At 37.1% G+C, this 26,566-nt stretch overlaps 2 protein-coding genes across 2 annotated transcripts; both read right to left on the bottom strand.

Moving 5' to 3' along the window:
• Positions 1-762: 762 nt before the first annotated feature.
• LOC140155113 (adhesion G protein-coupled receptor L2-like) lies at positions 763-13,877 on the bottom strand. The gene is made up of 19 exons (XM_072177816.1): positions 13,237-13,877; positions 12,802-12,861; positions 12,502-12,604; positions 11,737-11,853; positions 11,008-11,068; positions 10,646-10,763; positions 10,224-10,279; positions 9,644-9,764; positions 9,235-9,338; positions 8,264-8,369; positions 7,399-7,552; positions 6,820-6,886; positions 6,361-6,427; positions 5,846-5,931; positions 5,247-5,373; positions 3,560-3,601; positions 3,178-3,255; positions 2,066-2,174; positions 763-1,745 (listed from the first exon to the last, which is right to left on the bottom strand). The coding sequence occupies exons 1-19, from the start codon at positions 13,744-13,746 to the stop codon at positions 1,675-1,677; spliced, it is 2,157 nt and encodes a 718-aa protein (XP_072033917.1). The 5' UTR covers positions 13,747-13,877; the 3' UTR covers positions 763-1,674.
• A 5,105-nt stretch (positions 13,878-18,982) lies between these two features.
• Positions 18,983-20,424, bottom strand: LOC140154389 (craniofacial development protein 2-like). The gene is made up of 2 exons (XM_072176956.1): positions 20,379-20,424; positions 18,983-19,542 (listed from the first exon to the last, which is right to left on the bottom strand). Exons 1-2 carry the CDS (start codon positions 20,422-20,424, stop codon positions 18,983-18,985), a joined length of 606 nt encoding a protein of 201 aa, XP_072033057.1.
• Positions 20,425-26,566: the final 6,142 nt, after the last annotated feature.

Here is a 26,566-nt window from a genome sequence, read left to right on the forward strand (position 1 = left end):
ACTTAAAATTTAAATCTTAGTTGAGACTTAGAATAAATTAAGTCTTAAAGACTTATTTTTCGCGGGCTTCGATAAATTTTTCTCCAACACCGCGAAACCATTTAAATCTTTTGAAGGATTCAAACTTCGCACCAATCAGATTGTCATGATACGTACACGTGATCCAATCTGATTCTTCTCGACGCCATCTTTTCTTTTCGATTTGTGCTGTGCATGAAGAGAAGTACGCCGCGAAGACCATGGAGAAATTCTTAGCTGAGAATGGCGATGCCAGTATCCGTGACATATTAAAAGGTATGAATTTAGTTTAGTATGCATCCTAGAACATCGTGAACAATTTTCACGGTGATAAATTTTGAAACAATAAAACATCTATAGATGTTTTATTGTTTCAAAATTCACAACACTTTAGAAATAATACGTTTGTTTAAAAGCAATTATTCTGCGAGGAAGAAAGTAACAATGATCATTTTAATGTAATAAATACAGTAGCTGTCGCACTAAAGACTCAAAATAATTAAATACAGGCCAGACTGACAAAATACGGATTAAAAGTTATAGAGAAACATCTTTATTTGAAATATATATGTTTAGAATAGTATTTTTTTAATTACCGCGATAGATCGAGTTTAAAACAAGAAACGTTTCCAATTACCTTATAATATATACAAATTAGATTATTCATTTACCATATATTATAACACTTTTTACAACTGACACGACATGCATGTTTATGCGTCAACTAGAAAGAAGTAGGCAGTAAACTAAATATAGAAAATGTATCTCAATTTCCTACACAAATCTATGCAGAGTAGGTTAAAATATGAAAATGTATAGTTATTTATTGACTTTTGTAGGCTACTAGTATTTTTAGTGATTTCATATTGCTTGTAAACAAATTAAAATTTTAAACAAAAAATGGCCATAATTGTTTTTTGCTTGAAAAAATATAATTTCTTTGGATTCATCAAATTAAAATAACAAAACGAAATGCGGTAAGAATTGCTCCCAAAAGCGAAATACGCGGGCGACCTACAGGAAACAAATTTGTTTTTAAAAGATGAGTATGAATATATTTTAATATTTGGTTTAATTACTTGCACAGAGCTGTATATTATATCTTAAAATATCTTATGTTGTATATTATGTCTTAAAATATACACAGTCAATAACGTCAATTATTACTTTTGGTTGGTTTATTCCCTATTTGAGTATTTGGATCCAGGGATACCTTAACCCTCATCCTCATCCCTCTTGTGCGACGACGACACTTAATTTATATATAACTATAAGGCAACGTGAATGTATATAATAGTTGGCATTTTGCCTAACGTGATAGTATAATAAGAAAAGATTATAGAACAATAATATTAAAAATCTATATATGTAATTGATCAAATCAGGGATATGGTTGTCTCATACCCCTGGTCAATGGTCAAATCATTATAATCGGCTTTGAAGGCCGAAGGTCACATAGGATCCATTTCTTATTTGCATACTCGGAGATAAATATACATGTACAGACAACTGATGACACTGATCTTCTAATTGCTTTGATAAATAATTGCGTATACGATTACGTAACTCATTTTATTAGCTCATTATATATACATTGTCTTTCTTTGGATCTTCATGGCGTTTCCATTGTGTGACGGATTGCTTTTAGTGCCAATCCTAATCAACCTCTGATATTGATTTCACCCCTTCATTTTGCAGGCTTGTGGGTTGTCTCCGAATCACCATTTCTGTGAAAAAAAAGTGCATTGATTTACGTGCTTAGTAACTTAAATCATAGATATGGTTAAAAATGAAAGATTGAGATTTGTCAATACGTTTTCTCACGCCATGCAATTCCCGGACAAGTATAGGCTGACCCAGTAAATGGTATGAGCATTTCAATTTGTCAATAGGCCCAGGCTTTTCAGGAAAAAATCTGGCGAAAAACAACCCATTTTCCCCCAGCGTTGACGATTGCAAGACCAAGTGACAATACACAAGTTTTAAAGCAGTTTAATGTTTGCAGGACATCATCGTGTTGTGGTGTTTCTTAAGGCTTGTGGCTTACGTGTATGTGTGGTGGTGGTTACGGTACTTTGTATATCAACCATTTCTGTCTCTTTCGTTTCATCCTCTGGATGCACACGATTGGCTTTGTTGCGACTCTTAGAATCCTCCTGAAGGAACAAAGTGAACATATTTAGATCATGATGCGAGTTCTATACGCGCGAACATATATGTTACGTTAAGGAATCGGATAGCAGCGTTTGCACAGTATTTTTTGTGGGACCTGAGAGCACATCAGACACACCCAATTACATTCTGAGTGACAGGAATGTCCTTCTGACATGTCTGACATACAGCACTATACTAACGAATAATTTTAATATCCTGTCAACAGATTCTGTCAACGTACGTAGTAAAGTAAACTTACCATGCCCCGGACCTCCGCTTGTAAAGAATTTCATATAAATGTCGTTTAAGGAATCGGATAGCAACGTTTGCAAAGAGTTTTTTGAGGGACCTGAGAGCGAGGAATGTCCTTCTGATATCAAATAATTTTCATTAAAAAAAAAATCGCGATATAATACAAATTTATGGCAAATTATTAAAAAATGATATTTTTTGATATTTTTGGTATTTAACAGTCCTCGAAGTTAACTTTATAAATCTAATGATAAGTACTTTAAAAAGTGTATGTAGCTGGGAGGAAAAGCCGTCTATCATTTGAAAAGTTTGACTTTTTGTTAATAATGCCATCACAATTATATTATATCGCGAATTTAAAAAATCTAAATTATTTGATATCATCAGGACATGCCTTGTATTCAGAATGGTGTCCCACAAAAATAATGTGCAAACGTTGCTATCCGATTCCTTATACGACATTTTATATGAAATTCTTTACAAGCGGAGGTCCGGGCATTGTAAGTTTACTTTACTACGTACATTGACAGAATCAATTGACAGGATAAATTGTTCGTTAGATGTGCTGTTTGTGAAAGATTGACGTTACCAGGCTCTGTAACCATTAATCAGCAATCTTTCACATATCATAAAATTGACGTCACGCAATGTGTGATAGTGGTGTGAGATGGGGGGGGAGGGGGCTGCATGATAGTATGAGGGGATGGGTGGAGTGTGTGTTTGTGTATATGTTTAGATGGGTATGTGACTCACCGTGCTATCGAGAGTGGAAATCATTTCACCTCTAGTGAGAGCTCTCTTTTCCTGTTGTCTGTTCATTGCCCTTCGCACCTGAATAATAAAACCAACAACCCTTCATGAGCAAATAAATCCATACTTCGTTACTAACTTGCATTAATAAAATTAACTTGCATTAATAAAATAAAAAAAGAAATATATTATATATTTTAATTGGAATCAAAAAAAAATTTCAACTGGACTCGCGTTTTTACTATTCTCCAGCATCTTCAGGCCGACTTAGATGATCTGGCGGCAATTGCATTGGCCTCTGACAAGATTGTGTTGTATGCCAAAGGTCTTTGATTTTGAGTCAAACTTCTTAGGAATATCTTTGATTACAGAATAATCACCATACCTCAGCGTTGAAGACGCAATAGAGTAGAAAGATGAACACACCCTGTATTGTGAAAAAAATACGATGTATATGTCGTATATATAATTGAATGTTAATCATTGTTAAGGCGATATAATACCCTGATTTTCATCAGTACCCATCTTCTTTTTTTTTTTTCAAATTTATAAAGTATATAAATATGTTCATCATCTCATGTCCTGAACTTATAAAATATCTCTACATACAAAGTGGTTTTAAACCATTTTAGAAAATCATTTTAGCCCTATATATTTTTTTGTTTACTGTATCCTGGTAACTGAGATGTGTGTTTCATAACAAACCATAATTTATTCTATTGAACATGTCCAAGTAGAATACATGAATAGAATACATTAAATCCTTTGTTATACTATCTATAGAAATGTACTCACTGATTATAACACTGAATAAATTAAATAGGCCTAATCTCTTCCACATAGACAATTTAATACTACACCATGTATGTATCTTCTATAATGTGTTGTTAGGAAAAGAGATTAAAAAGGCTATAAGGTCATCAAAGGTCAGGTTATAGGTCAATTGGTTCAGGTCAAATTCAGGCATCAATTTTGAATACATGTGATAGTCTGTGATATCATACATGTCATAATGAGGCATCAATTTTGATATTTTGTCTGTTACTGGATATATAATGGAAATGTGTGAGGTGGATATACTAAAATACCTTGGGATGTAAATGGTGAGTACAATTTAGATTGCCTAGTTGAGATGGATTGGGCAAATAAATATAAAATAGTTACCAAAATCACAAAAATGAAGCTTACGGAAAACTACCTAATATGGTGGTATAGGTGACAAAAAATACAATCTTTTTCAACATTGCTGTAGTGTGGTTATGGTAACCTGTTACCTATGGCTTAATTAAGTTTCAGTGACATAGTGTCGCAAGTTCAAAATACAAAATATAGCTCAACATTGAAAATAGAAGCATTTTAACCGGTTCGTTTTTTGATAGTTGTGGAGCACCAAGTTCATGAAGTCATAAAAGAAATCAGGGACCACTTATTCCCATTTTACATATCAACATTATTTCCCTAATGTGTTGGCAACACATATCCAAAATTTTAACGAAATCCGTTGATAGTAAGTTTTCCAAAATGAAGTGAATTTAAAACATCAGTGATGTACCACTTTTTGGCTTATACCATTAGAAGCATGTACGCGTCATTGATACTGATGCCACCAATTGAACGAGAAGATTTGCCCCTTCATTTTGTATACCACTTTGTCCAATTTCTTTTCTCATTTCTTCACAAAATGCAAAAAATGCAAAAAAAAAATGCAATGGGTGTAGTACCCCTTAATAGCATTATTATTGCAAGAGCGCGTTTGCCAATGATTATACGGAATGGCATTATTTCGCTGCACCGCAACGTATATACTTCACATTGTTTTAATGCTGTTGTAAAATATCAATTTAGTCTGATTATTGACAATATAATTATTTTGACACTTGGTGTGCCACATACCAAAATAATTTCAGCATCAATACAATACATCTTGTTAATTTATATCACTCTCTTTAGTATTTTGCAAGTTCAATAGTCTGACAAACATTAAACCTTAATCTCTACAAAAATCTATACTACCCCACAGTCACAAATGTTACTTCTTTTTCTTCTTTTTTTAATGACGTTCGACATTATACCTGCAATGAGTTGAAGATGGCAAATAGATAGAGAAATACAACAGTGTGTGCATTGACCGAGATGACACCAAACAGCCAGGTAATACCAAGGAGTGGAAGCAGAAGAACTGCTCCTTTCAATCCAGCTCTGAAATTAACCAATACAACGGCTATTATTATGTATTCTATTACATCATTATGTACTTATTTGATGCTTAAATGATTGATGTTCTTATTACAGGGCTAGATGCACCCCCGGTATCCACCAGTTTCAGCAATTTATAAGCCTGGCACTTTCGGGATATTGTGCATTTTGGTTCAACATTTTTTTCCACTCGGGTCTTTCCCGAGCATCTTGTATCATCCTCCGATTATATTTAATTTGGGTGTCGAAAGGTAATCAAGTTACAGCATGGAACCTATATACATTTACAGAAAACAATATGGTTCTCTAGAGGTTCGAACCTGCCCGGCACCGACAATATTTTGATCGTATACCGTAGTTGCTAGCTAGTTGCTGTAACCACTTTCGTTAGGTGAATAGATCCTATTGCCGTTTTGGCCATCACTTTTTTCTATACCATTCTTACAAATACGTAAGTATATAATAAATGAATTACTTGATGTGGTCATAATCTCCGTCTGATTTCGTCTTTGCCGATATTACAAGAATACGAAGAACCATAATCAAGATGACGCAATTCACCTGAAAAGCAAATGATAGACATGAAATAGGTCAAATGAATAGTAAAATAGATGACACCATATATAATCGAAACCTGAATGGCTAAATCTAAAAACTCTGGAGGCCATTTTATTTGGGACAGTTAAAAGATTCAAGGTCAGACCAGTTTAATCATTTTGGGTCAGACTAGATAGAAGTTTCAAGGTCAAGTCAGTTAAAAGTTTCACTCCTCAATCCAATGTAGGGTTTTAGAAAAATTCGCTTCATTCCTTGTAATACATTTCAACGGCTCTTTTCAGAGCCACCATATCTGCTCCTAGAACAACGAGTGTGAATGTAATGTAAAGTTTGATATCAACAGTTCGTATTCAATTTGAGATCATGAAAGTTTTAACACAATAATGTTTATTTCATTGTTTTTTCATACTTTTGTTTGCATAGATTACTAACCGCAATAATGGCCAGGGCTGGTGCTACGAATGCCCATATCATTCCATTTGCAGTCGACAACCAGCACCTATAATAAGAAAAAAAAGGGTACGGACGAGTTATATCATTGCGGTTGATATAAAAAACGACAACCAGATTGGATGACTGGCAATCATCAATATACGATTAATATGTTTTCTGATCTTTGTTCAATGTTTGAGGCAATATACATCGTTTATATCATGCTCATGATAAAATCAGGTGTGACAACTGAAATATTGTTCATATTGCTTCAATTTCAAAACCAACAGGTGCATGAACTAGCAGATAGATGAGGTCAATAAAGTCTAGTGCCATGAGCTCAGGACCGGCCATAGTAAGATGGATTTTTTTTTATTATTTAAAGGTCCAAATTAAGTATTCCAAGATAGTTCCAAAGATATAATTTTAAGAACATTAAGGGCTATCATGGTTACTTACCTGCCGTTTTCACCATAACCATACCATCTGGTACTGGCCGTAATCACAACGATAAGGATAGGTGAACCTGCACAAAAAAATGAACAAAAATAACGTTAAAAGCTGTTAAAAAGTACTGTATGGTAACTAAAACAATTCATTTAATCTTGTCCCCAAGGGAAGGACATCCACAGAGTAAGGAGGTGATATTATATAGATCATATCAGGAACCGTGAATACAGACTTTGATCTGGTAAAATCGTATTTCCTTGTGTATTTCACATTATACAATGTTTTTAAATATAACATAAAATACCACATGCATTGTACCATGTCCCCCTTACGACGATATAAACCCACCCGCTAGTACAGGGTGTATCAAAATAATTGGTACCCATCTATTTTGATGTTGAAACGACTGCCTCTTCCAAAGACAATGTTGGATACTCTTGAAATGCCCAGAATGTATAGCTGATGACTTGTTTTACAATTAATCTACAAATTATTTGGATCTTATGTTGAATTTTCATGTGCCAGGCTCATCCATTATCAATGAAAACTGATGGGTACCAATCATTTTGATACAGCTTGTATACTCACCCCAACCTACTGCCATGTATGGAATCAATCTATCTTTTCCAGCAGAAAACACTCGGACTATCTGAAGGTACAAATGGATACCTTCCACGAGCATCCAACAGAACACAGCTGTAAAGAAGTAGTGAAGCATAATCGCTACACCACGACAAATGGCCTGAAACAAAGTAACATGGACACCAGATTTAGAGGAGAGCTGTTAGGTTTATTATGAATGATTATGGCCGTTACAGCAGTGTGACAGATATGATGTCCAGTCTTGACATTGAACCTTTAGTTAACCGTAGAAAAATTGCTAGGCTCACTAATTTCCACAAGGCACGGGTGGGTCGACTTGCAATCCCGGTACAAAAACTACTTCGCCCGGTCACCCGGTTCTCACACCGCTCTAACATCATCAGCTATATCCCATTACAAGCCAATAAAGACTGTTTCCTGAACTCATTTTTACCACTTACGACAAGAGACTGGAACGCACTACCTCAACACATCACCAGCATCAACGACAGCAACCTCTTCAAGCAAGCAGTAACAGACCTCTACCTCAAATAATTCACCTCAAAGCGCACCACCTAACCCTACCCGCATTACCCCTCCACCAAGGGGAGTTGGGTAGTACAACTACAAGCTACTACAAGACAAGACAAGAAAGGTCTATGTCATTTTGAGAAAGCTACTATTTTTTCAACGTAGGATGTATGAACGACTGCTGATCGGCTAAAGTGTTTGTCACGCGATTTAGAGCTTAGTGGCTCTTCAAGAAAATCGCATATCATCATGCACGTTAAAATTCTAAGATATGTTAAGATGTATTATGTAAAGATGCATTTCAGTCACAAACGACGTCTCCATAAATTCCGTTACATACCTCCGTAGAAGCAGCTGGTCCTGATACCAAGAGCAGAGTTTGTGCCAACATAAGAGCGACCACAAGATTAACGTGGATTATTACACGTTCAGATCTCAGTAATGATCTATATTAATTAAGAAACGTAAAAAAATATTGCATTTGTTTACTTACTCGTGTAATATTGTGAACATGTTCAATTACACAAACACAAACCCGTCCCTAAATACAACTCCATTATACACCCCGATAAACAATACCGGTTATCTCGTTCAGAAACATCCAGTCTCTGTCCCCTTTGTTCTGTAAACCCACGATCCATAATTCCACACTTCCCTGTTTACTGGTACATTACATTACGCAGACATATCCCCCTTGGAGTCAGGGTAACATGTGCCCATTTGCACAGTATTTTCTCCCAAACAATCATGTCGATTTTTATGTGATTATTATTAGGGAACGTCTCCAATTACTGTTAACGTGTACACAACGTGCCACGTTGGAATCAGCACTCGTTAAAAGTAAACAGACTCTACTTTACATCCACGTTAATCACGCTGAATAATTTACACGTTAAAATACACGTTACATGGTAGTACACTTCAAATGGTGTGGAAGTCCACGCAAGTCCAAATTTTGAAATATCACCCGTTAAAAATTCCATCGTGACCCGTTAAGTACACGTTAGAATTAACGTGGGAATTTGGAGAAGATCGCTTACGCATTTACTAAAGATTTATTATAGGACAAAACAGTATTGCTGTGATGAGTGGTCTTCAAGCGAGGAGTTCCGGAATAGGGAAAATCTACTTTACTAGTGAAGTTGAAAGAGAATAAGAGATCCTGCAAACACGTGATTATGATCTCATCCTTATGATCAGCGGATACGGGCGTTTATAACCTACTGGTAGCTTAATGCTTTGTAGGTTATCGAATTGTCTTGTTCATGAAACAAGTGAGATAATATAATAGAAATGAAATATTAACTTTACCTGAGTGCGAGTAAGACAATAAGTGTGACAAGAAGAGCAATAATGGAGAGAGTACAGCAAATGTACGTTATCCACTCCAGAGCCAATTCATCTCGACGAGAAATCTTTGTAAAACGAATAAAACCTCAACAAAATTAGTCATACTATAGGTACGCTAATATACACACACGCGCGGTGGTCATCACTTCAATAGAGAAAATAGTAAATGAAGTGAATATCTATTTTTTAGCGGCAACTTTTAAATTTTCCTTTACAAAATTGAGGCAAGAACATAAAATAAAATAATTTACTGATACAATGAAAATGCTTCATGAGCTTTCATGAGTTAGATTCCACCAAACCCTTTCATTGACAAACCGGTCAGTTCAACAAAAGTAATGTAAATGAAGGAAACATAACCTATTCATACCTTTACTTCTTTGACTTGCATTAAGATAGCAAAGTTAGTGGTATGCTTGCAATGACACGTAACTTTATTGTCCGTAGATTTGGTAACCTCACAACCAGTAGTGTCCCAAGTAGCTTCACCACTAAATAGAACACAAAATAGTGTTTGTATGAATGTTAAAGTGCAATGAAAACAAAACATTATAGAGAGGCAGTAGATTAAGGACGATGGATGAGATGTAGTGCTGGGTGGTTGTGCATTGCGATATGTGGGCTGTGTTTGTGTATGGGGTAGGGGTGTGGATTCTTCGTTGATGAGACTCTGAGTGGGGACAGTTTCCGTTAGTGTTACCATGGGAATCCCTTTGTAAAAGATTGATGTAAAATTGTGATCTTCACTCGATTAATTTGGTTTCTACTTCCACCAACTGTCTATGAAAGGACGTGTGTTCCATCCATAATAAAAATGATTTATTATATTGTATGAGTACTTTCAGATCAAATAAGTTGTGCACCACGATCCAGAGCAAGGAAAGTCTACACGTTAGCGATATGTTCTAGTTAATGTCATTTTAAATCAAGTTAAATCTGCTTTCACATACTTATCACCAGCTTTCTGGAACACACATGTTGGTTCCTCTGCTTCGCCAGCTTGGTCCTAAATTGAAAATAACAAGCACAGGTAATTTTAATGCCCGTTTATTGTTTGGTTATTTTAGTTCTTTGTGGATTTGTGCCCATAAATTTCTTCAAAAGAAAGTATTGTAGACCTGATCATAGTAACTTCGAACACGGAACCAAAGCTAGATATCCATTGTCTTTGGTTACATAAACCATGCATATAATAACATTTCAGTCTGTAAATAATCCAGGATGTAATTATATTCCCGTTTTATGATCTGAGATTATTCCAATCAAGCTAAAGGTTTTTGCTTATCATTATTAATTAAGGCACTGCAATTCAGGGACCATGTTCAGGGAGAGTATAAACACGATGAAGCTGACTACAAATACGGTAACATACCTTGTTAATTTTAAGCTCGAAGCTGACGGGCAATGACGTCTTCTGGTCATCGACATACACGGTGATAGCTACCACTTCACTAACTGGAGATTTATCAACTGCAGGGCTGTCTCCCGATCTGAAACCAACAAATTTACATTATACAAAGATCATTGCGTAAATATAACCCAACTTCTCTCATCACTTAAGTTTCAATTTGGTCATATAGTCCAGAGAAGGCGCTAATGTTTTCAGTTCAGTCTCTGTACGTGAATATAATGTCCTTGTCAATAAGACAATTGTGTGAGAGCACCGACATCTTAGGAGATCGATGCGGTGGTCGCCTTTGTATTATACTGTCCAAATACTTCATTGTATCTTACCTTCCCGTTATTAGTTCGCCATATTTGTACGTTACCATGGAAACGGAAATCTTCTGACCATCTATGAAAATGACCAAAAATATTTAAACAAAGACAGATACCTTTAATCGATAACATGGCTTTAGGAACGCGTTGAATAAAAGGAACAAAGTATAGGCCTACACCCTAAATATATTATGGTAAGATATAAACTTATAGAGCAGGGAATCTCTGCAAAGAGCTACCTTTTGGTTCTCTTACATTACGCTTATACGTTATTTATTTATTTATTTATTTATTTATTTATTTATTTATTTATTTATTTATTTATTTATTTATTTATTTATTTATTTGGTTAGTTGGTTGGTTGATTGGTTAGTTAGTTAATTAGTTAGTTAATTTAATAGTTAGTTAGTTATAGTTAGTTAGTTAGTCAGTTAGTTAGTTAGTTAGTTAGTTAGTTAGTTAGTTAGTTAGTTAGTTAGTTAGTTAGTTAGTTAGTTAGTTAGTTAGTTAGTTAGTTAGTTAGTTAGTTAGTTAGTTAGTTAGTTAGTTAGTTAGTTAGTTAGTTAGTTAGTTAGTTAGTTAGTTAGTTAGTTAGTTAGTTAGTTAGTTAGTTAGTTAGTTAGTTAGTTAGTTAGTTAGTTAGTTAGTTAGTTAGTTAGTTAGTTAGTTCACCAATGAAATTCATTGTATGCGTACACAAACAAAACAGTAATCATATGCATGAATACGAATTATATGTATTACCCGTAATTTCTAGCTTGTCAAATTCATCTTTAGATATTGTAACTTCACTTGTACTCGTCAAGGCAACATTAATGTCTTCAAAAGCATTGGCTGCTGGGAAAGACTTAGTAGTGGCAACTGTTCGAGAAAAAAAAGTCAAAAAGAAATGCGATAAACATCAAAATTGCTCTCTATTCACCGGACCGTGCAATAATCTCTTGGATGTATATAAAGTAGGTGTATTCCCGGTATGTCACATCACATCAGATATTTATGCAGAGGCGAAAGAGCATTGCGATTTCAATGCTGTGTTACCTTACACACGCAAACACGCATAAGGTTATCATTATTATTGATTCCACTTAGTCTCAGTCAATGAACAATAAACCTGGTGGTAGCGTATGCTTTCAGGGTTAATGGATCTACTCGAAATGGTACTTTTTACATGTATTATCATCACAGCTGAAGATTCAATGTAACTAAAACAATGATCGTTCTCCGGGATCGTTCTTTGCTGAACAATTTTGTCGCAGATTATTTGTAAATACTTTGGACTGGGAATAGTGGACGTACAGATTTCCCCCCAATGGTCAATGGCACCAATAGTTTCCACCTTACATTCCAAGATATTAAGAGAATGAAATTAATAGGATTCTTCTCTGAATGTGAATTCAGGTTCTGTCAATTCCTTTGGTTGTTGGTTGTGCTATAATGAAGCCATTATCTCGGAAAGATGGGTGTCCAACAAAGAGTCCTGCAGAAGCAACCCTGCACTGAATGACTTACCTATAGTAGAAGTTTCTATCGTGATATCAGTATCTGATTTCTTGGCTAAATCATCGATTAGAGACGAGCATGCATTGACAACATTTGATGCCCCACCTTTGTCCTAAAAGAAAACACACACGATAACAATTTTGACTTAAAATATGACAAGAATGTTCATAGAAATGAGAATTTCAACTTACTAATCCTGCGCTGTATGAAACATGCGTTTTAAGTCGTATACCTCAAAAAGATGGAGGATAAGCGATCAACCACAATTATTATGACATTAATTATATATTTAGTATGCTTTTTACCTACCTTCTTCCAGTAATCGCTACGGTTACTGTGAACCAGATCACTACACACCGACAAGTATTTCTGAAAGGTAATACCACGCACCGATACTCAGTTATTCCAGATTTCTCAAAAGATCCCTGTCTCGTTTTTTGTTTTAGTGTTTGTGGATTCTTTTACTATTTTTGGTTGTCCATAATTATTTGATGTTCAAAACTCAGTCAGTCTATATGGTAAAGAAACCATGCATTGCGTAGCAAGAGACAATCCGCTGAATGGTTTCGACATCGTTCAAATAGATTCCATATGCATGACATAAGGTTAAAGGTACCGTAATTTGCGGGTTATTAGCTGTATACATGACATAAGGTTAAAGGTACCGTAATTTGCGGGTTATTAGCTGTAAGCTGCTGTATGCAGGACATGTGAGCAATGAATTGGAACTACATTGGAACCTACCTCTGCATATGCTTTCGGATTGCTGGCATCGGTAGGTATGAGAAGATGCGCAACTATCCAGTTTAAAGCTGCATCAATGCTATTTTCCGATGATCCAGGTTTTAAATCTTCAGCGATACTGTCTAACTTATCTTCCGTTTTAGTTGGAGTGACTCTAGTAGTTTGTGACTTGGTAGTCGGAGCTGTTGTTGGCCCCATTGTTGTCGGAGCTGCTGTGGTTGGCCCCATTGTTGCCGGAGCTGCTGTCGTCGGGGCTGAAGTTGTCGGTCCCACTGTCGTTGGAGATGATGTAGTAGGTCTCACTGTCGTCGGAGCTGCAGTTGTTGTTGCAACAGTAGTAGGCGCTGCAGTCGTTGCCACTGGAGTTGTCGGTGCCAAAGTAGTTGGTTTTGTCGTAGTTGGTGCATTTGTAGTTTGTATGGTGGTAGTCGGTGCTGCAGTAGTTGGTGTTTCTAAAATATCATCATTCAAAGACTTTATTAACATTTTGATGTGGCAACAACAATACATATTCAACAGATCAGATCTTAGGCCAAGTTAAAGGAGGACAGAAGAAAGAGTTTGCGCAATCGGGGTAACTAAATGATATTATTAACATGCTCAGTCAACTAACACACATAATTCATCTCTCTACATCATTTGCATGCTTCCACTCTCTTTCTACCTCCCCCACACACACCCCTACACACTAAGATGTTTTCGCCTTATTCGATTGGACAGCCAGCCAGGCAAAGAAGTTGCTCATCACTATCTGCATTGGGAAGAAAAAAAAACACAAATAGCGATGGGTTATTGCACACTTTGTAAATCATAATGAATTTATTACTTGAATTAAAAAATACAAAATTAGTCAACTTAAATTTATGTCCGGTGTATAGACGTGAAAGGGCTGAATATTGCCTGTGAATCACTTAAAAATTGGCTTGCTTGTTGTTGTCATCGCTGTTCCTTCAGTTCTTGTTTTGGTTTCTGTAATTAAACAGAAAGATAACAGCAGCAATTTAAGAGTAAGGACAAAAGAGTGATGAGATGTGGGAATGACGCTATGCATAGCTTTCGGGAACTTTCAAATTCACCATTGGGGAATAGGGTAAGCTGGGTAGAAGTTGGAAAATTGTCGTTAAGTTCCCGGTTTCATCATTGTCTTTAATACCCGCCGACGGGGACATTATATATTAAATCGATAGCAATTAAATAATATTTGAAAGTTAAATTATTTTCATTTCCGATTAACATTTGATTATATTACTAACTGTTAGTATAATGTATCCGGGTAGATATTTATTACTTTACCCGGTATTTTACATTGTATCTTCTTGGTGATGAGCCTCTGCATAATTGTCACATCCCATGGAATCGATGTATGGGCCACATCAGGTAGAATGTACATGTAGAACATATAAATACATAAAACATTTACGGTAATTAATGATGTAGCCTTACATTGTACTTTTTCCATGCAGTTAAGTTACATTGCCACAGTAATTATTCAGGTCTAATGCGAGTTTTAATAGCCAGCCATATGACTTGCTTGAAGTCTTCGTCAACATCACATATACCGTATATGACGTCATATACCCGATTATAACAAGTTTCACAAAATTAGGAAATAAAAGACCGTAGTAGGCAGAAGTGCTTTTTTTGATTTAAAATCGTTATAAACATGCATGTTTCGTTGGGTTACTCAGAAACAAACAAACACACCCACACACACGTAATATTAATTATTATAATTTGCTGACCAAGACATAGCATAAATAATTTAGTAACAATGGGACACACCCTATACATACCGCAATAAGCTATCGCACCCATGATCAGCTCAGTACCGATACAACAATCAGATCCTCATTTTCAGTTAACTCAATTATTATACAAATAAACAGTGACTATTTATTTACCTTGGTAGTTTTGCGAGCGTTGTCTGGGCCGTTTTGCCATGAGCCCACTGTAAACTGATGTCGTTTTCATTATCCTTATAAAGAAAAACAAACAATAATTTGCTCAGAAAATTGAAAAATTACCAGAATGATAAAGTATTGTAGTGAATACATGCCTATTCTACGAGTATATTATGATAAATGATTAATTGAGTGCAGCGCCTTGCATGGAGGTGGCATGATGGTCTAGTGCGATTTTTTTACACGAGCTTGATTATCTATCATATGCTTCGAGCTCATCAATTAATTGTTGTATTGATATTTTAGTTTGAGCATTTAGGGAAAATCTTCATATAAAAAGGTTTGGCTACAAAACGATTCTCTTGTAAATACATCTACATACAGTTTCCACCTCGATACACCCGAGTACACAGATAAATATTATTTCCAAGCACAGCGAGTCTGGCCTCTACGCAGTCTGTGTTTATACTTCACGGTTGAGTGCATAGCATCATAAGAGCTGTGTGAGATCTAGTGGAAAATAGGCATATGTGATTGTTTTTTTTTGGTCAAAACCTCAAGTGTTCCCTTCATCCAATCAGAATTTTTTTATATCGAACGAAACACTTCCCCCTAAAATACTTTTTTCATTACGTCAACAGATAACGCAATTCATATAGCAAGGCGAATGTGGTAAATCTGTTGAAAACGACCTATCCTCACCTCACCTCACCTAGGCTGTTTCATCCTCTGTAGTATGAAGCCCTCTTCAAGAATCTTCCATTTCTGTCTGTCTTGCGCATCCCTTGCCCATGTGGTGCCTCTATATGCTGTTAAGTCGTCTCGCCATCTTCGTCTTTGCCTTCCTCTTCTACGCTTTCCTGTTCTTGGTTGCCACTCGGTGACTCTTTTTGTCATTACTCTTTTTGTCCATCTGTTGTCGTTTTTTCTTGCCACATGTCCTGCCCATCTCCATTTTGCTTCACCGATCCTTTCCATGATGTCTTTGACTCCAGTTTTATTTCTTATGTCACTGTTTCTGATTTTGTCGCGTATAGTTATGTTCAGCATACGTCTTTCCATGTTTCGTTGTGTCGTTGTGAGTTTATGTTCCAGATCTTTAGTTGTCGACCAGGTTTCAGCGCCGTAGGTCATGGTGGGTAACACACATTGATCGTACATGCGCCTCCTCAATGTCATTGGTAGCTTTTTATCACAAAGGATGTCTTTGTACCTGCCAAAACAACACCAGCCAGCCTTGATTCTTAGTAAGACTTCCTCTCTTGTGTTGTCCTCCATTTTGACTGTCTTGCCCAGATACTTGTAACTATATACTTTCTCAATCGGTTCATTGTCAATTTCAATGGACTCTGTAGTGTCAAAGTTGGTCATGTATTTCGTTTTCCCTTTGTGTATTTTTAATCCAATTTTCCTGCTCTCAGTGTTCAAACTATTTAGCTGAACTTCCAAGTCTTTGACTGATGGTGATGTAAGGGCTACATCATCTGCAAACCTCAGGTCAGTTAACCATTCTCCATCGATGTTGATACCTCGTTCGTCTAAATCTAGTTGCTTGAAAATTTGTTCCATGGCAGCTGTGAATATTTTTGGAGAGATTGTGTCCCCTTGCCGTACTCCCCTCTTTATGTGGATAGGCTTGGAGACATCCTTATCTATGTGGATTGTAGCTGTGACGTTTGTGTAAATGTCCTCCAGAATCTTAACATACCCTTCGTTGACTCCAATCCTTCTTAAGGTGGTATTGGAGGCATTATGAAAGTGCTCTTAACATGTTTTAAACAGATTAATTGAGTAGAGCAAAGCACACTTATCAATATGCCTTTTGTTTGAAGCAGATCTGACATACGGTTTTCAAAATATATCAATTTATATTATCTTTATATCTTATTGTTTTTATCAATATTCAATATAGTTAATGAGCTAAAATGACTGGAGAGCTCATTAACATATAATTGTTGCCAATATTTTGCTAAAAATCCATGCATAAATGTTCAGGGTACTTTTATTTTGCATACAATTGCCTTGAAACTTGGTCAAAGTGTTCCTAATGTGTTCTAATGTATTATATAATGAAGCCGCCCCCTAATTTGCATATTTGCATAATTAATTAGCATTTATGCAAATTAGCTCATTAATTATGCAAATATGCAAATTAGAGGGCGGCTTCACTATATAATAATTAGAACATATTAGAAACACTTTGACCAAGTTTCAGGGCAAAAGTATGCAAAATAAAAGTACCCTGAACATTTATGCATTGATTTTTAGCGAAATATTGGCAAAAATGACATATTAATGAGCCTTTGCAGTCCTTTTAGCTCATTAACTATATTGATTATTGACAAAAACAATAGGATACAAAGAACATATAAATTGGTGTATTATGGAAACCGTATGTCCGATTTGCTCCAAACAAAAGGCATATTGATCAGTGTACTTTACCCTACTCAATTAATCTGTTTAAAACATGCTCAAAGCATAAGTCACTGTGTTCCACCGAATCAAAAGCTTTCTCGTAATCTATATAGCCAATACAAAGCTTCAGCTGATACTCATTTGCTTTCTCAATCAGTTGGTTCAAAGCATGTAGATGATCAGTTGTTGAAAAGCCCTCTCTGAAGCCTGCCTGCTCTCTAGGTTGATTTTCATCCAAGATTCTCTTGATTCTATTCTGAATGATTCGTGTGAAAATTTTATATGCATGGGATAGCAGACTAATTGGTCGGTAGTTTTTGATATCCTCTTTATCTCCTTTCTTATGTAGAAGAATAATCTTAGCTTTCTTCCAGGCTGCTGGTATCTTCTTTTCTGTCAATATTTGGTTGTATAGTCTTGTTAATTGAGTGATGATTTCCGCACCTCCTATCTTATACACGTCACTGGATTTTTTATTTTTTTTTATTTGTTCGGATTGTGACAATCCTGGATAACCCAAGAAAGCCTCTATTGAAGCTTATTTCCATTGGGGTCCATTTGAACACCGGGACGGGTTGGGAACAGTCAGGGGTTAACACCCTACTCTTTTCGAAACTGGCTGCGAGATACATGTACAGGTATGGCTCTCTGCACACAGGACCGACGGCTTAACGTCCCCTCCGAAGGACGGAGTACTTTCATGATTCATTTACCCAATTCTAAATAAACCATGGGGAGAGCGTAAGTCTGAATTTAATCTACAGATGTTGCCAATTAATTTCAGACTTTTTTTTTTTCCAAGTCAACCGCCAGGAATCGAACCCGGGACCTCATGCACTAAAGGCAAGTACCCTAACCATTGCGCCACGCTCTCTCCTCTCTCATATGTCATCAGTGCCAGGTGCTTTGTTGTCTTTCATTTGTTTTACTGCTGTCTCTACTTCTTTAACAGTTACATTTGGTATGTCTGTTTGATCTGGAGACAAGAAGTTTGGTTTACTTTGGTTAGAATGAGAGCTATATAGGTCTTGGTAAAACTCTGCACAGATGTTGAGTATTTCTTCTCTACTAGATGTAGGAATACCATTTTTGTCTTTCATCTGGCTGATTCTAGTTTTCTTACTGTTCATTTTGGAGATCTGTTTTGGTCCTTTACCACTTTCTAGGATGGACTCAATTTGTTCTCTTCGTTTTCTTCTACTTCTCTGACGCCTCTTCTTTCTAACTTCCTTCACAGTTTCCTTGTACTCTACTTTCTGTTTAGTAGTTTTGTCTATGATTTCTCTGAGTATCTTTCTTTTAATATCTAGCTCCTCAATCTCAATATCTTCTTTGGTTTTTGGTTTCTTTGTTCTTTCTTGTGGTGCTATCTCTTAAGCAGCCTCTGTCACTGTGCTGGATATAAGTGTAGATCTCGGTCTATATCCATATCATCCATATCCAGTGCTGTGAATCGATTCTTGAGTGCAAGTTTTCAGCCGCATTATATTAGGTTTGCTCTTTTTAGCATTCTTGATGAATTTGAGTCTCGCCAGTTTCTTGTTCAATAGTATCTTAGCTCTAATCATCCTGTGATCGCTGCCAATGTCCACATTCGTGATCACTTCACAATTCTGTAGTATGCCTCTCTGGCTACTTAGTACAAAATCAATCTGATTTCTGATCTTTCCTCCTGGGCTTTCCCATGTCCAATATCTGTTTTCTTTTTTTTTGAAGAAAGTGTTGGCAATAACCAGGTTTTGTTGTGTAGCATATTCAAGTAGCATCTCTCCTCTTCTGTTTCTTTCGCCAATTCCATACCTTCCCATGATTGATTCCTCTCCGGATTGACGTCTACCTATCTTGGCGTTGAAATCTCCCATTACTATGGTGTAGGTCGCTCTACTTTCTTCCATCGCCTTACTCACATCCTCATACATTTCTTCTACTGCTTCATCCTCATATTCGCTGGTAGGTGCATACACTTGCACTACACATAGGTGATTGTTTGCTGTCAGTTGTACATTAAGTGAAACAACTCTATTTGAGTAGTATTTTATTTCTCTTATAGTCTTTGAATTTTGGATGGATCATGAATCCAATTCCTTTCGCATTCCTGTTGTCCTCAGTTTTTCCATGATTATAAAGCCATGCTCCTCCTTTTAATTCTTCAATGCCCTCTCCAGCACGCTTTGTCTCTGACAGTCCTATAATGTCCCACTTGAGATCTCTTAGTTCATCTATATAAGTGATTCCAGAGATTCTTCAGTCCTTAAAGTTCTGGTATTATATGTACATATATTAATACTTCTTTGTCCACTCATATGGCTCTCATCAATCTTGCAGCGTCCTTTCGGCTTTGGCTGCAAAACGTCATACGAAGTGTTGGCTTCCGAGTCATGACTGGGCAATCTGCAACCATCTTTTCTCTGGTGGTTGCGCCCGTTTTGGCCTTGGGCATTACCAGATGATGGTGGATGCGATATCGCTATTTTGACGTCGCCATTGGATTAACACATAATCATGAAATCTTCACAAACAATTCTAAATTTGTTATGTGGTGTCAAAGCAAAATTATCTTACTCTAAAACCGGTGGGGTTCTGCAAAGTACCCCACTGCAAGTATGTTAATTGTCCATTTATAATCGCTAACCGTGTATTGTGAATGGGGCTGTCAGCCCTGTATCTTCGCCAGCCTCGTACGTCCGTGTTGCGTGTCCTATGCCGCCTGGGCATTACGGCCTCTATTTACTTCACTTCCATATCGATTCTTAAAGGGTTTTAGCCATATACTGACGCGCTGGCTGGGCGAATTGTCAGTAGAGGTTGAAGTCCGGGTTACCTCACCCTTAGTCTCACGATGGATGCAGACAACGCAGTGTCCTGCAGTCATCTAGGCTACTCCAATAACCCATGGAAGAAAGAGATGAGAAGGAACCACAACGACTTCGATCGGCCAAGTTTTAATCCGCTTATCTATTGACGCATGAAAAGAAAAGCTATCAATGGTACTTACTTTCATGTATGATCCATTTACCGCGATCGATGCTTGGCGAAATCATTACTGGAAAAAAACTATAACAAACCCATCCAAGAACAAACAAACGCTACCCAGAAGTAAGATTATGGAATTTCACTGATGCTCTGAACATGTATAGTAGCTTTGTTTTAGGATCTACAGTCAAACTGTTTTCTTGACCGTGTTGTGTAGAAACTGTCCTTTAAAATATCGAAAAGGTCATCAAAATCGGCCGTTTTTTTGCTGAGTTTCATCTTTAGCAAATAAGGTAAGATTTTGGTGACTTTTTCGATGAAAAATAGATGCAAAATGTTCTTAAATAATGTACAATGTTCCGGTTGAGTCCGGTACATGAAACCTGTTTAATTTAATAGTTTATATGTGTATAATCGTAACTAGCTAACTCGTTTCAGTGCCAAAGACTGAAAAAAATAAAAAAAAAGTCATCAAAGTTCGGGAAAATTGGGCGAAATGGAAGAAAAAGATGTAGGCCATCAATGACCGATGATCACGTCACCAGAGAAAATCCTATAGAGTGCTTGCACGGAAGGTCATTAGTTCAAATCATCCTTCAGACACGCTCCAGAAGACATGCAAATACATGGAGTACAATACCAATCACCTATTTAACGCGGGTTATTGATCAAAGTAAATCCTCATGAATAACAATGTCAATTAAATGTCGGTAAAGGGAGTGGACAAAGTGAATGCGTTCGTTGTGGTTCCTTCTTATCTCTTTCTTCCATGAATAACCTATCCGGCTACAGTCCACTACCCCCAGCACTACGAACTTACACACTATACTGCTGTATCTAAATACTCGACAGCTTTGTAAGGTCAAACTTTTCACTGTGAGGTTACCACGCTTGCGCGGAAGCTGTTTTGTGTGACCTTTATGCTAATTCAGTGACCCGTGTTCACTCATGCTGGCCTGCACTTCCCGCCGTGAATCAAATCATCCTCCAGACACGCTCTATAAGATATGCTAATGCATGGAGTACAAAGAATTACTTTGATCAATACCAGTTAAACAGGTGATTGGTATTGTACTCCATGCATTTGCATATTATCTGGAGCGTGTCTGGAGGATGATTTGGCCGAGTAAAAATAAAAACATGTTTCTCGTCCGGGTTTAAAAAAGGAGAAAGAGGGGCTTGAGGCCCTTTTTTTAATTTTATTGTTCTGGTAGGTACGCCCCCGCTAGTGATCACAGAACCATCCAGAATTGTTTCTTGCATATTAGCAAGGCTATAGAAAACATCTCAACTTCCAAGACATCTTTCTTCAAAAGTTTTGACTGAATTTTAAAGAACTGAAAATAAATTTGAAGCGGCCTCAAAAAAGGAAGCGGAAGGGGACGAGAAACATGTTTTATTTTTATTCGGCCTTATGATCTTCCGTGCAGTAGAAACGGGAAAATCCGAAATATTACTCAAATTTGGTCCAACTTTGGCCTAAATGTAACACAAAAATCGAAAATGTAACACATTAAAACTTGCACAGTGTTATACTGTGTAGTTTTCCGATGATGCAAAAAATCAAAGTATTCATCGAAAAAATCCAAGAAATTGTGAATCTTGCGATGAAATTTATACATCAAAATGTTTCAGAATTGTCAACTTGCCTAAAAAAATTCCGTTGATCAAAAAACATGTCATTATTTTCCTTATCTCTTCACCGATTTTCAAGGTTTAAAAAACTTCGTGTATATTGCCATTTTGTCTAAATGGGAGTAGAAAGTTGTCAGATTCAAAACATTATTCAACCCTCAAAGACCTTTCTAAAATCCCCGTGCCGAACACACGAAGATTAAAAGTTCGGCTGGTCATTCGGCAAACATCGGCAGAAACTCGCTGAGTCGACTGTGATTGGTCAAGCGGCTGGAGCATGCGCGAGTAATTTAACAAGCATTTGGATACAGTAATATTTGTAGTGCCCAGAGCCCCGTCTGTTAACTCAGAAAAAAGTTCTGAGCCGTAACAGGTGATACGCGATTGACATGCAATCTTCGAGAACGTGGGGTTGGGTAACTACAGAGAGGCGATAGGGACAGGTGGGCTGATGGTAATGCCATCTGTACCTACAACCTTTATCCTATAGTAAGAAATAGCAAAGCAAGCAAAGAGGGAAGGAAGCATGCAGAGAAAGGTTAAGAGCGTGCAGTAGGAAAAAGGGAGAAAGAATAGGAGCAAAGCAGGAGGTTGAAGTTGCGCATCATATAGTCTATTCTACCTTCGATATAAAAAAAACCCGACCTATCCAATCACAATCAAGTGTTCCTTACAATATTTTTACAAGCCGACGACGGATGTCGGCTTGTTCTGTCTCTTCTTAATTCTTTACCTAGCTGGGGGGGGGTTTACACCCCCCAGCTAGGTACTGTAATGCTATCCATTCTTTCTTCTGGCAACAAATTGCACATTTTTTTTCTAGCTCAGACATGCTTTGACCGATTTTGACCTAACTTGATCACAACCATCATTGACCACGACCATACACGTCACCTGACTTTTAGTAGGTTAAAGGTTACAGAGGGGTCAAATAGGCTAAAAATGTGATTTCAGCTAAAAATTCTTCTTCTCCTACATGTAACATTCTACAATGACGTCACTTGACCATAAGCATCGGCTATACCCAGTGCCCATAGTTTGTAAACAGAGTTGGGTTCAAAGGTCATTAAGGGGGCATTACAGGTATATAACCAAATACCTTTAAAATGCTTCTTCTACCACAAATTACATAGCACAATGACGTCACTTGCACATATGCATCGACTATACCCAGTGCCTATAACTTGTACACAGAATTGGGGTCAAAGGTCATTAAAGGGTAAAATCTTACAATTGCATTATCTGGACATATGTAAGGGATATGTGGCTCAAACTCATTGACAACAAATCTCATGACCAGGGGAAAATTTTACAGGGGTCAGGTCATAGGTCATGCAGAGGTCAAATCTTAGAAATGCATTTTCTGGAAATCTGTAAGGGGTATGGGGCTCAAACTTGGTGACAACCAACTTCATGACCTGGGGAAAATTTTGATACATTTGCAGGGGTCAGGTCAAAGGTCGTCTTAGGTCAAATCTTAGAATTTCATTATCTGGACATCTGTAAGGGGTTCAAAGCTCAAACTCGGTGACAACAAACCTCGTGACCAGGGGAACAATTTGAAGGGGTCAGGTCAAAGGTCATCTGGGGCTAAATCTTAGAGCTGCGTTATCTGGACATCTGTAACAGGTATAGGGCTCACTCTCGGTGACAACAAACCTCATGACCAATGGAACATTATTGAACATCTTGCAAGGGGTCAAAGGTCATCTGGGGTTAAATCTTAGAATTGCGTGATAACAAACTTGATGACCAGGGGAAAATTTTTGGAACATTTTGCAGGGGTCAGGTCAAAGGTCATCTGGGGTCAAATCTTAGAATTGCATTTTCTGGACATCTGTAAGGAGCACGGGACTCAAACTCGGTGACAACAAACCTCATGACCAGGGAAATATTTGTGGAACATTTTGCAGGGGTCAGATACCTCCACAACACCAACAAGCCCCAGCTAGGTTTGTGGTCTATGACCACCATTTGCCACTAGTTCTTCTTTCTTCTTTACCTAGCCGGGACACCGGCTAGGTCTTGTGATGCTATCGGATCTTTCTTTCTTCTGGCAACAAATTTCAAAATGCTTCTTCTCTTACATGTTACATCGTACAATGACGTCACTTGCACATATGCATCGTCTACATCCAGTGTATATAGGGTGTTCACAGATTTGGGGTCAAAGGTCATTAAGGGGTCATTTCCGGTATAAAACCAAATATCTTCAAAATGCTTCTTCTTCCACAAATTACATGTGATGGTAACATGCTTAGGTCATGTGACTTGACTTGGGTTGGTGTCTATAGGGTGTTCACAGATAAGGGGTCAAAGGTCATTAAGGGGTCATTTCCGGTGAGAATGCTAAAATATTCAAAAATCACTGTCTTTACAAATTACATAGCAGAGTGTTGTCATTACCACACATGCATTGCTACTAACCAGGGTCTTTGGGGTGTCTACAGTTACGGGGTCAAAGGTCATTAAGGGGTCGCTCCCGGTCAAAAACCAAAAATTATCAAATATGTTCATTTTTTTATATCTCAAAACGTAACCAGACCAGAGTAATATAAACTTCATATATGCATTAGTGTTACCCGATATATGCACGGTATTTTTATTTTGTTGGTCAAAGGTCATTTAGACGTCATTTCCGGTTTTAAGCTAAATAACTTCAAGAATTTTTATCTCCATAACGAAGTATTGTAAATTTTTTTAATTTAAACTGTAATTTTAATTTAAACTGTAACAATGCATTTTTTTGGTGTATATGAGGGTTTTTTTATATTGGGGTCAAAGGTCATTAAGGAGGTCAAAACGTCAAATTTGCAAAAAAAAATTTAAAATTACGGAAAAGTAGCTGTATCTCAGCCTATGGAAGATGGATAAAGCCCCTACATGCTACAGTGATGCACCATTAATGGTGTGAGATGTCCATAATAGCCGGTCAAAGGTCAAACTTTAAGTTAAGACTGGCATTTCCGGCCCCAGGTTAGGTCCAGATCTGTAACCAGATCTAGTTCTTCTTTACCTAGCCGGGACACCGGCTAGGTCTTGTGATGCTATCGGATCTTTCTTTCTTCTTCTGGCAACAAATTCAAAATGCTTCTTCTCCTACATGTTACATCCTACAATGACGTCATTTGCACATATGCATCGGCTATATCCAGTGTCTATAGGATGTTCACAAATTTGGGGTCAAAGGTCATTAAGGGGTCATTTCCGGTATAAAACCAAATATCTTCAAAATGCATCTTCTCCTACATGTTACATCCTACAATGACGTCACTTGCACATATGCATTGGCTATATCCAGTGCCTATAAATTATTCACAGAATTTGGGTCAAAGGTCATTAAGGGGTCATTTCCGGTCTGAAAGCTAAAAATATTCAAAAATCACTGTTTTTACAAATTACATAGCAGAGTGTTGTCTTTAGCACACATGCATTGCTACCAACCAGGGTCTTTGGGGTGTCTACAGTTTTGGGGTCAAAGGTCATTAAGGGTCGCTTCCGGTCAAAAACCACAAATCATCAAATATGTTAATTTTTTTTATCTCAAAACATAACCAGACCAGAGTTGCATTAACTTCATATATGCATTAGTGTTACCTGATGTGTGCACGGTATTTTTATTTTTTGGTCAAAGGTCATTTAGACGTCATTTCCGGTTTTAAGCTAAATAAGTTCAAGAATTTTTATCTCCATAACTAAGCATAGTAGATTTTTTATATATAAACTGTAACAATACATTTTCGTGGTGTATATGAGGTTTTTTTTGTATTGGGGTCAAAGGTCATTAAGGAGGTCAAAACGTCAAATTTGCAAAAAAATGTTTAAAACTACGGAAAAGTAGCTGTATCTCAGCCTATGGAAGACGGATAAAGCCCCTACATGCTACAGTGATGCACCATTAATGGTATGAGATGTCCATAAACTTTAAGACTGGCATTTCCGGCTCCGGCTAGGTCCAGATCTGTAACCAGATCTAGTTACACAGCCGTGACGTTAGTCACGGCTGTGTCTTTTTTCTTACAGGTTCTTTCTTCTTTCTTTCTTCTTTACACAGCCGTGACGTTAGTCACGGCTGTGTCTTTTTTCTTACAGGTTCTTTCTTCTTTCTTTCTTCTTTCTTTCTTTCTTCTTTCTTCTGCCGACCACTACATTTGCTCTAGCACTTACATGCTTGTACCGATTTTGACCTAACTTGGTCACAACCATCATTGACCATGCCCCTATATGTCATATGAAACTCGTGGGGTCAAAGGTCATGTGGGGGTCATAGGGGTCAAAAACGTGATCTCAACTCAAAATGCTTCTTCTCTCACAGATTACGTAGGACAGTGACGCCACTTGCACACATGCATTGTTATTATCCAGTGTCTATGGGGTCCTCACAGATTTGGGGTCAAAGGTCATTA

The sequence above is a fragment of the Amphiura filiformis genome, chromosome 6, assembly GCF_039555335.1.
Source record: "Amphiura filiformis chromosome 6, Afil_fr2py, whole genome shotgun sequence".
Lineage (NCBI taxonomy): Eukaryota > Metazoa > Echinodermata > Ophiuroidea > Amphilepidida > Amphiuridae > Amphiura > Amphiura filiformis.